The 15684-nt window shown below is 42.2% G+C and overlaps 1 protein-coding gene across 11 annotated transcripts in view; it reads left to right on the top strand.

Annotated features, from left to right (window-relative positions):
- Window positions 1-15684, top strand: part of CELF2 (CUGBP Elav-like family member 2) — a 379009-nt gene that overhangs the window by 265927 nt on the left and 97398 nt on the right. For all 11 annotated transcript variants that reach the window (XM_052790987.1, XM_052790984.1, XM_052790983.1 and 8 more), the window contains one exon: window positions 7306-7388. In XM_052790987.1, the coding sequence (XP_052646947.1) occupies window positions 7306-7388 (83 nt within the window). The remainder of the gene's footprint in view (window positions 1-7305; window positions 7389-15684) is intronic.

The raw sequence follows: 15684 nt of genomic DNA, 5'->3' as shown, positions 1-15684 counted from the left end.
ATTAGAAGTGGCATAGCTATAATATGTGCTGTCATTAGAGTGGCGATGCGGTTTCCTAGCTGGTGACAAGATTGGTAATACGGTTTCCATCAGGGTGCCAATTATATCAAACTATTAGCAAACCTGAGCTAATTGGGAGGCGGCATTGTTAAAGGTTGATTTCTGCAGTATATGGCAATTCTATCAGGGATTGCTTCAGGAGTGAATCATTGCCATCATACTCTCGAGTGACTCCATATACAATAGAGAAAGAAGACGATGCAGGTTGGAATCAAAATGCATCCCTGCCTTAGCCACCTTCTTTTTTTGTTCAGTGGAATTACAGAAATAGTTGGATTTTTATTTCTGGAAACGTTTTTTGCTTTCCTTTGTCAGGAATGTCCGTATTTGCTATTCAGGCAGTTCGTGGTTTTCTCTGGTTTTGTATGGAATCACCCAACCAAAATCTCTAGGACTTGAAACACATCTCCTAATACTAGACTGGTGTCTTCCATGCAGGTTAGCTAATTGCACTAAAAATGCTGGAAAAGGCTCCCATTGCACTGCACCAAATTTAATGAATGTGAAAAAGCTTGTTGCCCAGTCACACACCTGAACTCCTGTAGCAATAGGTCTTTTCAGTGGCTTTAGTGGAAGAGAATTTTTGATGTCTTCATTGCCTTTTGGAAAATGACAGTGTAGGTCACGGCGGGTTTGGTTGCAAATCACACTGTTCAGGCAGCTGTTTGTGATTTATGGAGCACGTATTTCAGCGTTCAGGTGAACAGCTGGAATGCCAGAGACCCTTTGTCATGGTTTAACCCCAGCCAGCAACTAAGCACCACGTAGCCGCTCGCTCACCTCCTCCCACCCCAGTGGGATGGGGAGGAGAATCAGGGGAAAAAAAGTAGAACTCGTAGTTTGAGATAAGGACAGTTTAATAATTGAGAGAAAATAATATAACAACAACAACAATGATAATAATAATAATGAGGAGGAGGAGGAGGATAACAAAAAGAGAGAGAAATAAAACCCAAGAAAAAGAAGTGATGCACAATGCAATTGCTCACCACTCGCTGACCGATGCCCAGCCAGTCCCGGAGCAGCAGTCCGCCCCTCCCGGGCCAACTCCCCCCAGTTTATATACTGACCATGACGTCCTATGGCATGGAATATCCTTTGGCTAGTTCGGGTCAGCTGTCCTGGCCGTGCTCCCTCCCAGCTTCTTGTGCACCTGCTCGCTGGCAGAGCACGGCAAAATGAAAAATCCATGACTTAGGATAAGCGCTACTTAGCAACAACTAAAACATCAGTGTGTTATCAACATTATTCTCACACTAAATCTAAAATACAGCACTATACCAGCTACTAGGAAGAAAATTAACTCTATCCCAGCCGAAACCAGGACACCCCTTTAAAAGGCAGCCCTGTTAAATAGCAGTTTAATGTTTAAATGTTGATAGTGGAAGAGTGAATGTGGAAATCAGGAGAGGAACATTTGGAGGGGGAAAAAAGAAGAAGAAATCCTCCTTAACTTAAACTGGCTTGAACTGTGCGGGATTGACAAGAAGCTACTGTCCCCATTGAGATTCCAAGCTTGTATGAAGCCAGCACCTGTTCTGGTTGCAAATGCACACACAAAAGTGAGCTTCATTCACAGAAAGAAAGAAACATAGCGGGACTTCACTCATTTAGCCTTCCAGGGCCTTCAGTCCCTTGATCTGTCAGCCCCTTAGAATTCAAACGCAGCCTTTAAAGGAATTTTCAATTCACAACATGATGACTTTGTTGATGTCCTGAATGTGAATGTATTTTGAATTGAATTTGTCTGCCAGGATTCCATTACTTGCTAAAAGAATACAGAGTTCAATCATCAGATAATCATTATAGCTGTTTTGAAGTGTTTATTTTATTAGTCTAGAAGGTAAAGCAAATTTCATACTTTTAAGTTGTTGCAGGCTTTGCAGGCACACTGATAAGCTCTTGTATTTCTATACCCTATGGTTAGGGTTCAGATACTGGCAGCAGGTGATAATATGCACAACGCAGGAGAGATCCAAACTGACAAATTTTGACAGTTGAAAACTATAGAAACTCATAACTCAGACCAATGAATATGAGGGGTTTTTTTCTCCTATATCTGTTCTCTTTTAATTCCCAAAAGTTAAACTTTCAGGCCTGGGAAACTGCAGCACATTTTTCTTCAAGCAAATCAAAACCTCAGAGCATCTTGTAGAACAACGTGTTTTAATTCCTGTCCACGTCCAAGGGTTATTTTGGTTTGCATATTGATGCACGTGCATAATTCCTGGTAACTTTAACCTAGGAACCGTATAGTCAGTTTAGGGAGCTGTAAGAGACTTTTTCGCACCTGAAGCAAGATGGAGGTTGCCGTATTCATTCAAGCATGAAATCCTGGCTGAGAGATTAAGCCTCTTACACAGATCCCAGTGCCGTTAAACGCCAGCAAGGACCGTGTAAGCCACATCTCCGAGTGGAGGAGAGCTTCCTTTTGTTAGTTGTTCAAAATTAGGGATGTAAACAGCTCTCACAGAGTAATTAGTCTGTGTTTGAATTGGAGAAAGCGATAAAAATAATGACATGATGGAGCTCCTAGCGATGTCATGTGGCTGTATCTTACAGCCTAACAAAGCTGTGTCTGCACTGTTGGGTGGATGGGGGCAAGGGTTTCACAGGTGACTAATTCAGGTTGTAGAGCAGAAGTCGTACGGGAGGAGAAGTCCCATTGCAGGAGATCACTAACAGCTCTTTGAAAAAATCCTCGTGCTCGTAGGAGGAATGGCATTTTTTGAAGTTTCATGGTGAAAACTGCAATTTGTCGCAATTCCACAACGCGCAAATGCCCTCCAGAAACCCAGGTTCGCTGTCAGCAGAAATTCATGGGTACAGTGGTATGAGAGTCCTCACTATTTGCTCTATTTGCTCTTTTTTTGCCCATCCCTAACTTTAAATGGTTGCTTCAGTGAAGCCGTGCCTGCATGATCCCCATGTAATCCGTTGCTGCCATCTTTGACAGTGACTCAAGTAAAGCTGTTTCTAGCCAATACACAAGGCTGTTTGCCCCTGTTGGTGTCTTGCTAAACGGGTTTCTGTGGAAATTAAATAAATAAAATCTCCACCACTGGTGCTAATTGGTGCCCTTGGCAGCCTGAGCAGGGGCTTGTGAATTGAATGTGTCATGGAGAATTGAATGTGTCAACTCTCTCCCAATGGCTGGGACCTTGAGGTCTTTTTCTGGCACTAAATTTCCTCTGAAAAAAAGAAAAAAAAAAAAGAGAGAGAGAGAAAACAACCTGAAATAAGAGATCTTTTCCATGATTTTAATGAGGTGTTGAAGTTGAGCATTGTAGTGTACACACTGCAGCGTTTTCTCGTCAGATGCTTTGAGAAGTAGGGCTGGTTTCTGCCTTTGTTTCTCAGGCATCCCATTTGTTGCTATTAGACACTGTGCAGCATGGGGTGGCAGGTTTTATTCAGTCTGTTCAAGCATCTGGCAGGATAGCCATGAAGTTGTTGCCGATGTCCTTAAGGGACTGTAGGGATCCGCATGATTCATTCAGTATTTTTTCTACGTACAAAGAAGAAATGTCTTACACTGTAGTAAATACGGTTCCAAGTAGAGCACAACCAGCTTACCAAAACGCAGGAGATTTGCTGCTTTGGAGGCACTGACTAGCAGCACAAGCTCCTGTTCCTTTGGTCAAGAAGATACTAACCCACACAGAGTTAAACTGAGCTGTATTTCAGGCTGTTCAGGATCGGCAGAACCTTGTCCACAAACCAATTCACCTTTTAAGTTGTCCTGACTGGGAGGGGAGCAGGTTATCACTGTCAGGCTTTGAGTTATTTGGATGTCAGAAAAGCTTAGTTGTCGTTCAAGCTGCTGTCAAATTTGTTAGTGATGAAGCCAAAATTATGTGTGCAGGGGGCTGGAGAGAGGAGGGTTGGGGTTTTTTTCTTTTCTCTTAGTAGGAAACATAATTTTTCTTTTCCGCTGGTATTACTGATTTGTCTTTGGAAATACTACATTTTCTTAGGGAAAATGGAGGAAGGACAGTTGTTTCCTAGTTGTCTTTCAGCAGGGGCCAGCTAGCAGTCCTAAAGCACAGGCATCTTCCCTTCCAATATTTCTGCAGGAAGGACTGAATTTGGTACTTTCTGCTATGGGATGTAGTACTGAGCCAAAGGGATTTTTACACTGGAGGCATCCTCAAAGCCGGCCCGTTGGAGCTGCAGTGTTTTGCGTAAGTTGGCAGCGAGCACCTCTGGAAAGTCCATAGCCTGAGCTATAGTGTTTCCTTCAGGACCGTGTGCACTTTTGCCTTTTCCGTTCTTCCGTGTTTTCTTATTTCCTTTTTTTAATCCAGCCCTGACCTCTTCAGCAGGTAGCTTCAAAATCAGGTGTCCACAACTGGTGCCTGTGGTCTCCTCAAACCACAGCAAACCGTCTCTTGATTTGTTGTGATTTTTTAAGAAGATATGAGCAAAATGAGTCCGGAGAAAGATTTTATCCATGTGCATTTTCAGATGTATCAGTCTGTGAGCGTAGAAGTCTCCATTTCTGTCAGGGTCCAATGACCTGCCTGAAACATCTGCACGTTTCCCATTAAGCTACTGTTTTCTCCCAGTCCTCATTCACAGAGACATTTTTCTCTCCTGTGCTATTACTTCACAAAAATGACTAGTTAAAGGGTATTTCACAGCATATTCATCTTTCAAGTGCAGTTCTTTCAAGCAGTGCCAAGAATGATAAACCAATAGATTTCAAACTTCTCCTTATCGGAAGAAACCCACAGAGCTGAAATCTAAAATGAAACTCTTCGGACCCATGGTAAAGGACATTGCAATTGCAAAGTCATGACTACTGCTTGATATTTTCCCTTCTGACTCCTCTCTCCTGGTTAAAAAGCTTTATATTAAAAAGCTAATAAACCAAATGAAGAAACAATAGAAGATAGACTTTGGAGCTGGCTGGCAGGATAGAAAAATGTCGCAGTGTTTTCTCAAAGTCACACTATTAAATGTCAAAAACTCAGATTTGTTTCCCATTTTCATTCTGCAGTAAAATAATTTAAATTTGCAGAATTTTCCAGTGGAACAGAAGATTTAGAAACACTTACAGGAAGCACAAACCTTAACAGGCTGTGGCTGTCTGTAATACTCATCCCTGCTGAACAATGTTCGGCTCACTGAAATAATTACTAAACCATCTCTATTGTAAACTGTGAAATTTTAAGGAACCTGTTGGCAGTATGAAAAATGTTTCTCTCAGCTGCGTTAAGTCTGCATTACCTGCCTGCCCGTGTATTGTATTGTCTGCAAGTGCTTTTCTGCGTTAGGGATAAACTCGCTGTATGCCAGCTGGGAATACATGATTACCTTTACTTGTTATAAAGGTAATGGTCGTCGCTGGCCCGGCTGCAAAGCCGGAGGGAATGTTCACAGTGCAATGCACGGCTTGAGCCAAGCGAGAGGCAGCGGAGGGGACTTTCTGGATTCAGCCCTTCCTTCCAAGGTGTGGTATGAGCCCCCTCCACACGGTTCCTTAAAATGCTTGCTAGCTGTGTTCTCCTGTGCACGCTTTCTCCTAGGTCTCCTTTGCCATTGTGGGTATGCTGTGAGGTTGAACAAAAGTGGGCATATCAGGTGAGATGTGATGTTTCACCTTGGTCAACGTTAAGGAGCCGATGCAAGCAACATCTTTGCTCACCGCTGAAAGGACAGATTATTTTATCTGTGTCATTCTCCGAGGGAACACCGAGGCTTGAGAGCCGGTGTTTCTTCTATTTACTGTTTGGTTTTGACATCTCTTTGGAGCTGCAACAAATCACTGTCTGTGATTAAGAGAATAGGATTGTTTTTCTGATTCATCAGTAAAATCTGCATCATCTTGTTTGATATGAAGTAGGTTTTTACTTCAGTAGCCACTTCTGCCACCCAATCAGTATTACACAGCACATTTTCCCTCTCCCCATAGCAGCTGGGTCACGGAGCACCCCATCTGCAGCCACAGAGCTCTATAGGAGTTTTGGGGTCTCTTCTTAATGTGAGATGGCTCCAAAGCAGGGGCTGCTCATGTCCATGGGACAAGGGCTGCATTCAGCCCCACTGTATTTCCCCTGTGGACAGAGTAGCAACAGTTTAGTCTCTAAGGGTGTTTTTACATCACTGCTTTACTGTGCTGGGTGGGAGCTATTTAAGTGTGAATTTTCCTTGTGTCTATACCTGCTATCTTGTGTTATGCACATAAGTGTCCGAGTGATGCTCTCAAAGTGGTTTCCCTCCTGCTGGAAGTAAAGTTGAAGTCACAAGCTGGGATACTGCATTGAGCATCCCACCTGCAACGTGGATGCAAGGTCCTCCCGCAGTAAGGTCTTCACGCGTGCCCCATGCGTGCCTAGGAGCAGACTGCATTGCTGTGGGACATTACAGATTGCAGCAAGTCAAATCCTGGTCCTTGTTTCTTTGTCCCACGTCTGTCATGTTATAGCTCTTTGCTGAGGATCTACCTGTGAGCCCTGACCTCACCCTGGGGCTGGTGTTGAGATGCCTGGGTTGCGTGTGCTGTGGGAAGAGTTACTTTAAATGTTTGCAGCGGAGAAAGTGGCAACAACCTGTGTTTGGTCCCACAGACCACCCGGCTGGACCATGGTGCCAAAGGGAAAACCATAGGACTAAGGCAACTAAAACTGCCTGCTTTACTGAAGGTTAGACAGATTCAGGGTGAAGAGAGCCTCACTTAATGCTGTCAACCATCAGCAGCCTCCACAATCCCACCAGTGGTGAATTCTCCTGTAGCTTATTTTTCATTCTTGCAACTGAGATGAGTGTCCTACATCCAGTCCTACCTGGTTTCAAATAGGGGTGAATAAACCTTAGCTCTTTTATGTGAGGCCCTTTAAATAAGGTCCTGCTTTAACCTGGTTTTCTGCCTGGGATGCAACAATGAATTCCTGCTGCTTGAGCTTGCCATGTTGCTTATATTCAAAGTGTAATGGGGAGCCTTCAGAAAAATATAACCTTATTTACACTGTACAAAGCCAATTGGATTTTGGTTAACTTAATTTCTAAGTGATTACAGTTCACTAACAATGTAGGTGTGCTGTAGAGGCAATGCACAGGGGGTGATTTTTTATTTTAAACCATACAAGCTTTCTTTTATTCATGTTATTCAGGCAGCCTCATGATAATTCACATTTCCAGCTTTCATGATGTGTTGTTCAACCACTGTTTTTTCTCCCTCCCTATTGTACTCTCACAAATCATACTCACTAATTTCTGAAAGCTTTTCATTTCTCTCTATAGGTTGTTGTTTCGTAACATTTTATACAAGAAAAGCTGCTCTTGAGGCACAGAATGCACTGCACAATATTAAAACTTTACCTGGGGTGAGTACATTTACTTTTTGATCCTAATTATTTTATTGCCAGAAAAATAGCCCTTTTGCTCAAGATGCTGCTCGATGCCCCAAATGACCTTGATCTCTTCAAGGGAGGGTGGCTAACCTGATGGTTTGTCCTGTAACGGTGCCAGTCCTGTAGCAATGGCATCATCTCAAAAGGCAGTTGCTCTTCTGTAGAAAGTCCCTTGGCTGGAAACAGTGCTGATTCCTGCTGACTAGAGGCAGTTATTGAAGTGCGATGTAGATTCAATTTTTTTTTTTTTTTATTTAAGGGGGAGGGAGGGAGAAAAAAACATGGCAAAAAAACCACTGTACCACTGGGGCTTCTAGTTTGACAAGGGAGAGAAGAGGAAAAGACAAAATACAGCCAACTTTGTTAAATGCAGCCTTTATCCACATGGTTTCTAAACAACCTGACTGCATTGGTGCGGTGGCTGCACATCAGGGTGCTGTAGAGCGTGGTACCACGTAACTGCTTGCACAGTATCATCCTGTTCCCTGCCACCACCTCTCCTCAGCAACCTGTTCTCACTGATACCTCACACCAGTGGTTGAAACAGTTGTGGTTGTGTTGTACAAACTGTAGCTTGTGTTATCCTACGGTAGTTCAGATTTAAGTTACACGGCTCGAGAGAAGTATATCATTGGTAATTGCATGATTTAACTCTGAAATCTTCTTGTGCTAATGTTTTCATTTCTTCTGCTGAATGTGGCCAAATACTTTTGGAACGGGAAAGGAAAAATATAAAGGATGGAGGTATATTCCCTCTTGATGTAGGGGAAATGTTCAAGTATATGGTTGGAGTGTATGTTTAGAGACAGAAAAATAAATAAATGTATACGGCACTGCATAAATAAATAGAACATTGACTGGACCAACAGTTATATGGCCAACATCTCCTTTAATTCCTACATGCTGTATGTGAAACTGGACACTATGTGTCTGAAAAATTCACATGTGGCCAGATCACTTTATGCAACTCCTGCTAGGGAAGCCACCTCACCTGTCATGGAAATGACCAATGTAGAGAAGTATGTTGGATAGTTACCGGTGAGTCCTGCTAAAAACGGAGTCCTCTGTCATTTGCAAGTTAAAATGCTGGAAGAGGCGGTAGGAAATCTGCAGAAGTAGGCCAGCTGCAGGAAAATAAAAGAAAAATTGTGGCCCTTCAGATTCAAGTGATGTTTTCCAGCAACTGGCCTTTGCAAGGGACAGTGTCAAGACCTTACAAGCCTCCCAGTGGCAGGCTCAGCTTTTGAGGGTGTAGAGGATAGATGTGCCATCCTCAGAGAGAAAGGAAGGCTCTGAGGGATGATTCCCCCTGAGACCCCTTCGGAGCTCAGGTTGAATCTCAGCATTCTCTAGCTCTACAACCTCAGTTGTTGGTTCCCATCCCCGCTGCCATAAAAAGCTGAGCCCTTAAACGAATGCTCTCTAATGCAATCCAGCTGATGTTGCACTTAACCCAACTCATCGTGTAATTGCTCTCCAACACGCTTTGAGTCAAATGGCTGTGCAGACTGGCTAGGTAGGATGGACACTCCAGCGGAGGTGGTCCTGAGCTGCTGGAGCAGCACCCTGCCCAGCCAGCATCCCTGGGTCCAGGTAGGGTGTGGGACCCTACCCTGAAGCTCTACCACGAGATCTATACATCTCTCCCCTTAGAAGCAGAGAGGGTCCTTTTGTTTGCTCCTCTGTTCTTCCCTGAGCCCCGCGAGCTGGCTGCTGTGTTTTGAGAGATCTTGGTTATCCCAGCGGGTGACTCGGAGGGGCAGACTCCTTCCCTGACCTCCCCATGTACAGGTGGCAAAGCTGGCTGAGCTCTGCATCGCATCTTACCTGAGCAGGGCATCATTTTCTCCTCCGCTTTTGTACAGCTAACGAGCATGCAGCAGTTAAAGAGACTGCTGTACCTCTTGATTTTTTTTTTTAAGTAAAGCTCAAAAATATATTTTTTTCTAATGCTATCTCTAGCTCTTTGTCATTTAAAACTTACCTTTTCAAACTGTATTTTTCTGTCCTGACTGTGAGGTTACAAACTTTTCTTTTAAGGAAATGTGAAAATTACATTCCCGTGACTCTGGGGCCGAGGCTTTAAAAGTATTCCTGATACTGCCAGAGATTGACAGATACTGCCAGATACTGTTAAGATTTTACTTTGAGATAAGTTGTTATACCTACTTCTTAAAGGGACTCCTCTAATACACAGAAGCGACTCAAATACAGATCCGTTACTTCTCTTTGAGAATGATTCAGCATATATTATATAACAGATTCTATATTTTGCACGTGCTGTATGCTGACATTCAGCATATATGGTGATACTGTTGTGCTGCATCTGTGTATTCCCAAAATAACTTCATTTAAGCATGCTTTAAAGTTGTGGCACACGTGCTGAAAACACTTCATGTTAGCAGGATTCTCCTTACATGAATTTTAGCAATTTCCATGTTGTTAGCTCTTGCCCGCTGAGCAGCTTTCACCAAACGGGCAGGAACCAGTAGTGGATAGGTCCACGTGTGAAACAGTCTCGGAGCAAATGGAAGCAATCTTCTGGCAGAGTTACACCAAGGGATGAATTTGGGTCAGGTTCATTTGGGCATCAAGTGTCAGCTTGCTTCCAGTAAATGAGATATGGTATGTAGGAGGTTCGGTAATAAGGTGTCTCCTGGAAACAAAAGAATCCATGCCTTCCACTTTTACTGTAATACCACCATGCGTCAGATAAGAGACATCCTTAAATAGCCCAGGAGGAAAAGCCGAGGCAAAGGCAGGTGATTTATGAGTGTAAGGTAAGGAATGATGGCAGATGCAGGAGCAGAGGTCTGCAGGGATGCTGTGGCGGTTGGAACTTGCCTGCGTTTTACCTGCACGCAGGTATATCCCGCGCTACTGCAGAAGCATGGAGGGGAATACCTCTATGTTCATTAAATGATAGAGGCCAGATTATTTCTGGGCTTAGGCTCTTCATTTCTTAAATGCAGACCTGCTCCATGTGGCTCGGTAAGCAGGTTTAGGATCAGCCAAAAGAGTGAGGTTTTATGTGAAATTTATCCCCCTTCCAAGACTGCATGTTCAGTTTAATTTAGGTAGGTATTTGAGCAAAGCCTGCAGTGCTCTGTTTCTGTATCTGCTTTTTGCGTGGCCTTCGTCCTTACAGAGACATGAAAACACGAGTGCTTTATCTGCTCCTTTGAGTTGCACCCTTTTAGTGGACATGAAGAAAATAAGACCAGACATAAATGATTAATGCAGAATCTTGGAAGAAAATATTGCAGGGTGCCTTGCTGTTTGATTACAAGCCTTGGAATTAGTCAACATTTCCATAATTCTAAACCAATATACACCTGTTTTCCCACTGTGATGTGAAGGCACAACTTAATTTAACAGAAACCCCGCTGTGCTAAATCTCTCATTAAATACCAAGCTAGTTCTGTAATTTAAAGTTGCAGCACCACTATTTTAACTGAATTGCCTTTGTATTATAAAATTAATAAGAAGTTAATGATGCACTTTGCTGTATTCTTTCAGATTTTTTTTCACAGCAACAACAACAAAAAAGAAAGATAAAGAAGAAAAACATGTCACCAGCTGACATCTCAAGGCTTTTCTGGTTTTAATCATTTTCCTGAGGATAAAATTCATTTAAAAGATTTTTTTTAATTTTTAAAAACTTTCAGCATAAGTAGGATCAAACATCTTCTTTTTACTCATGATTAGTATAATCTCTCTGTTAGTCATAATATTCCTTGTCATATAATGGAGCTTTTATCTTTCCTCCAAAATGTAGTCAGATATCACTTGTTATGGTAGGATTGCTACTAGGCAGAGAAGATATAAAGTGTTTGAGAAATACAGGCATATTGATGTATATGATACTTAGCAATGAAATAGGGACAGTTGTCTTCTGTTTACTTGGTGCTGGCATCACGAGTAGCTTTTACGTCTTGTAAATTGTCATGGTTTAACCCGGCAGGCAGATAAACACCACTCGCTCAGTCCCCACCCCCCAGTGGGATGGGGGAGAGAATCCGAAAAAAAAAGTAAAATTCATGAGTTGAGATAAAGACAGTTTAATAGGACAGAAAAGGAAGGGAAAATAATAATAAAAATAATATTGATAAAATAATTAGAATATACAAAACAAGTGATGCACAATGCAATTGCTCACCACTCACTGACCAGTGCCCAGCCAGTTCCCGAGCAGCAGCCCCCGGCCAGCTTTCCCCCCAGTTTATATACTGGGCATGACGTCACATGGTATGGAATATCCCTTTGGCCAGTTTGGGTCAGCTGTCCTGGCTGTGTCCGCTCCCAACTTCTTGTGCCCCTCCAGCCTTCTTGCTGACTGGGCATGAGAAGCTGAAAAATCCCTGACTTAGTCTAAACACTGCTTAGCAACAACTGAAAACATCAGTGTGTTATCAACATTATTCTCATCCTAAATCCAAAACACAGCACTATACCAGCTACTAGGAAGAAAATTAACTCTATCCCAGCTGAAATCAGGACATAAATGAACAACATTAATTTCCAGATGTGTCTTTTCAAATATAACATGCAAGTGTGTAGCTCATATCCTAGCTCATAGGGATGTGGTTTGTATCATTCAATTTACAGTCAGCTTTTCTTGGAACATTGGTCTGTTCAATTTGAATGTAATAATGATCTTAGAAATGCGCTGCTTTGGGATGAGATGTAGAACTGAGACCTTAACTAGTCTCATCTTCATTAAGAATCTCATGGCTTTGTTAGAGGTGTTTAACTTCTATTCCCTAAACAAAATAATCCAATAAATTCCTCCCACATAAATTTATTCCATACCTTCAGTTAGAGGTAATAATCTTAATCCCCCCCGTGCTCTAATTTGCTGCTTAGTGAAAATTCACTTCGGTATAGAGAGCAAACCTCAAAGAGCTGTATGTAGGAACTGCTTTAGCTGCCTTTGTGGCACTGACATTTTTTGTTTATTTTAGTTTTAAAGTGCATTAGTTTAAAAAGAGAATGTGCTCTGTTTCCTAACTAGTGAATCTGGTAGGATTTCCTGGCAAGAGCTAAGTGCAGGTACGTAACACAAGAGCACTATATGTTTGTTGGATTCTTGGAACCCAGTTGCTGAATAAATACCCCTTTAATCTCATGCAGAAGCTATTTGAAGTCAGGAATCAATGGGAATCCATTTGTAAAAACTACACCTAAAACTCTTTGGAGTCTTTATTCCGTACTTGAAGTTAGGCTTAGATTGGTTTAGTGGTGGACTTGGCAGTGTTATGTTAATAGTTGGACTTGATGATCTTAAAGGTCTTTTCAAACCTAACTGATTCTATGATTCATCTGACATGGCAATGATTATTCGTTGCCTATATGGATATTTTTGCATATATCCTCATAGCTAAGGTTATCACAGAAATAACTAACAACCTGCACTGATTTAGGTCTCAGCACTCCTGTGCGTTCAGCAGACTAATGGTTTACATGGTTCTTATTTCAAGTGGGATATACATATTCCAAGTAGCAGCAAACCTGTTGTATTGAAGTTCTGGCATGAAATTAGGACATTAGCTATATGAATCAATTTAATTAAGGGTTTAACAATGGAGATACACAGGTTTGAGAAAGGTCTTAAAATTTTAACAGCAAGGTAGAGTTTGTAGGATCTAACTGTCTTGTAAAATATTAATGGCTTCTTTTTTTGCCAGATGTTGTCGATGGAAGGATTTTTCAGTTTTTACATTATAAGAATCACTACTGGTTTTATTAAATGCTGTTTACGTGGTAGGGAAACAGAACTGTCTTAGAGGGAACTTTTCCCTAAGTATTCTGTGCTGGCTGTAATGAAACCTCAGGGTCCATTTAGGGGTGTAGAATATGACAACCTGATTTTTAAAGAGGAACTTAGATCATTCTTCTCTTTTGGTGCCCATTCGCTGTAGGGTTCGTTCTGCCCTACACCAGGCTGACAAGCATCCCCACGATGCCAGTCCCCTTTGGGGCTTCCCCTCGCCCCCGCAGACCAGCTCAGGGTTCACGTTGAGTGTAAAACACACTTGGTCTTGCTGCGTGCCACGGTGTCGGTATCGCGTGTATCAGCAAGGCAGCACCACGGCCCCTCCGGGGGCATGGGGCTTAAAGGGTTGTAACGTGGGAGAGAAATCTCAGCGCTGTGCTGAATCGGTTTAGCAGGTTATTTAACCTTCCGAATAATCTGTTTCAAAATGCAGGCATCCATGACAACTTACTGTGAATCCACGTTCACTTTCTGATAAAATACTGTTTGTCCAACAAGAAGCAAAAAACCAAATATATTTCTGATTTTCACTTTACATCATGAGCTCATTTCTAATGAATATCCTGGCACACTCCTTTCTGGAGTAGCATTTTAATATCCAGTTCCCTTCTCTGCTTTAGGCCTTATGAGTTGTCAGTACTATATGAACATAATGTAAAAATTACCTGTAATAAAAAGGTAATCATCCAATATGACTTGAATAATAGCCTGAATATGAGATATCAGTGACTTTGAGAGATTTTGACAAACAGAAAGGGAATTCAAAGAGCAATTAAGTTAGTTAAGGGATAGGAGTGATTGATTTATGATGACAAATTGAACTAATTCAGTACCCATATAGCATGGCCAAATGCTGTTTAATGAAGGATCTGAAAAGTCTAGAAATGTTGAAGTGATAAAAATAACCAGATGGGAAAGCGGAGAATTCCCAGGGAGCGCCTATTCCTAGGAACTGAGCTATAAGACATTGAATGATGTTGAGAAAGCGAATCTGGCCCATTTCTTCCTTTAAAATACTATGCAAATGGAACTACTTAATGATGCATTTTGTCCAGCTCAGAAGTGATTTTTTATTATGCAAATACACCACTTCCACCTCTGCCCCTCAAAAGAAGTTGCACTGACTTTGCCACTTAAGTGAAAAATCAATATTTGCCCTAAATTCAGTTACCTTAGTACAAAGGGTTGGGTTTCCATCTACCATTACTGTGAAACACAGAATGGATCACCAGCGCTGAATTCATAAAATGGTAAAAAGTGACTTAGGAGCCCAATGATATCCCTGTAAGTAGCTGAACTTGCAGCTTAACAGCAGAACGAAGGGTGTTGTGCATGTGTAGGGAGAGGGTAATATTGACTAAGTGAAAATAACTTCTCTAAATTGAGAAAAACATTTAATTCGTAATTATATTGTCCCTTTTTCTCAATGTAGGATGGGGGGCAGATTCACCTTCCCATACAGTTTGATCATTAGGATAGCTTTCTGGCATGCAGAAGAATGCAGTTCATATCCTCTCTGGCTTGTTTGTTGTAAGGATTTAACTTGAATTGACCTAAAAGAGCCTTCACCACTGGACTTAGTTGAGATTGGAGGTCACCGTTTCTCCTCTTGAAGCTGTTCCACTGTGTATGAAAATATTAAACTCTCCTGGGGTTGAGAGAAAGCAAGTAAAAGCACTTGATTGCCTAGTACTGAGGGCAGTGACTCAAGAATTGTGATAGCCGGATAGGAGTCCATGGTCTAATAAGTATTTTTATTATTAGGAAAAGCTTCAAATGTTTGGAAGATACTCCCCAAGAATAGAGAAGTGCAGGAAGATCCATTGACCTGAAGCCCTGGGAGAAGGAGGCTAAACCTTGATCTGCCTTACTCAGGGGGGTGATGCCCCAGCCTAACCCCTGCGGTATGTCAGGAGGGTGCAGAGCTGCACAGGGTATGGGCATCAGTGAGCTGTTTCAGATCCTAGACATTCATATCGCACTGCTGCTTTTCCTTGGTGTAGCAGATCTGCTGAGAAGCAAGAGCACATCTGCAAATGCAGTTAGAGGCACACTGGCTTTTTTAGATAGCTCTTTTGGCATAGTTCAGGATTTTTTTTTGTGCAGCTTTGCCATATAATGATGTTGGGATGGAAACTAAGTAACGCATAATACTGGCTTAACCTCAGCAAAATTCCCTAATGTGAAGCCCATCCCCAAAAGGCCAAGCTGTTCTGGCGTGTGACACTGGGCTTTACCTCTGATTTCCATGACTCCGGACAGTTGAGGTCATCACTTCGCAAAATGCCTCCAGAATTTAATGTCCAACTTAGAACATCTTATTCAGCGAGGCTGGAGGATCTCTTCGCAGGATATCGCTTTCAAGCTGGGTACCCAAAAATCACTGACTGGAGAACCTTTTGCTGTGTACTTCAGAATGGAAAACTCCGAACAAAATTGAGAGGCCATCACTGGAGTACTCTAGGGTATTGCAAAGCTCACCGAGATTTAGGT

Source organism: Harpia harpyja, chromosome 6, assembly GCF_026419915.1.
Source record: "Harpia harpyja isolate bHarHar1 chromosome 6, bHarHar1 primary haplotype, whole genome shotgun sequence".
In the NCBI taxonomy this organism is placed as follows: Eukaryota; Metazoa; Chordata; class Aves; order Accipitriformes; family Accipitridae; genus Harpia; species Harpia harpyja.
Note: the sequence above shows the minus strand (reverse complement) of the source record. Positions and strands in the feature narration are given on the sequence as shown.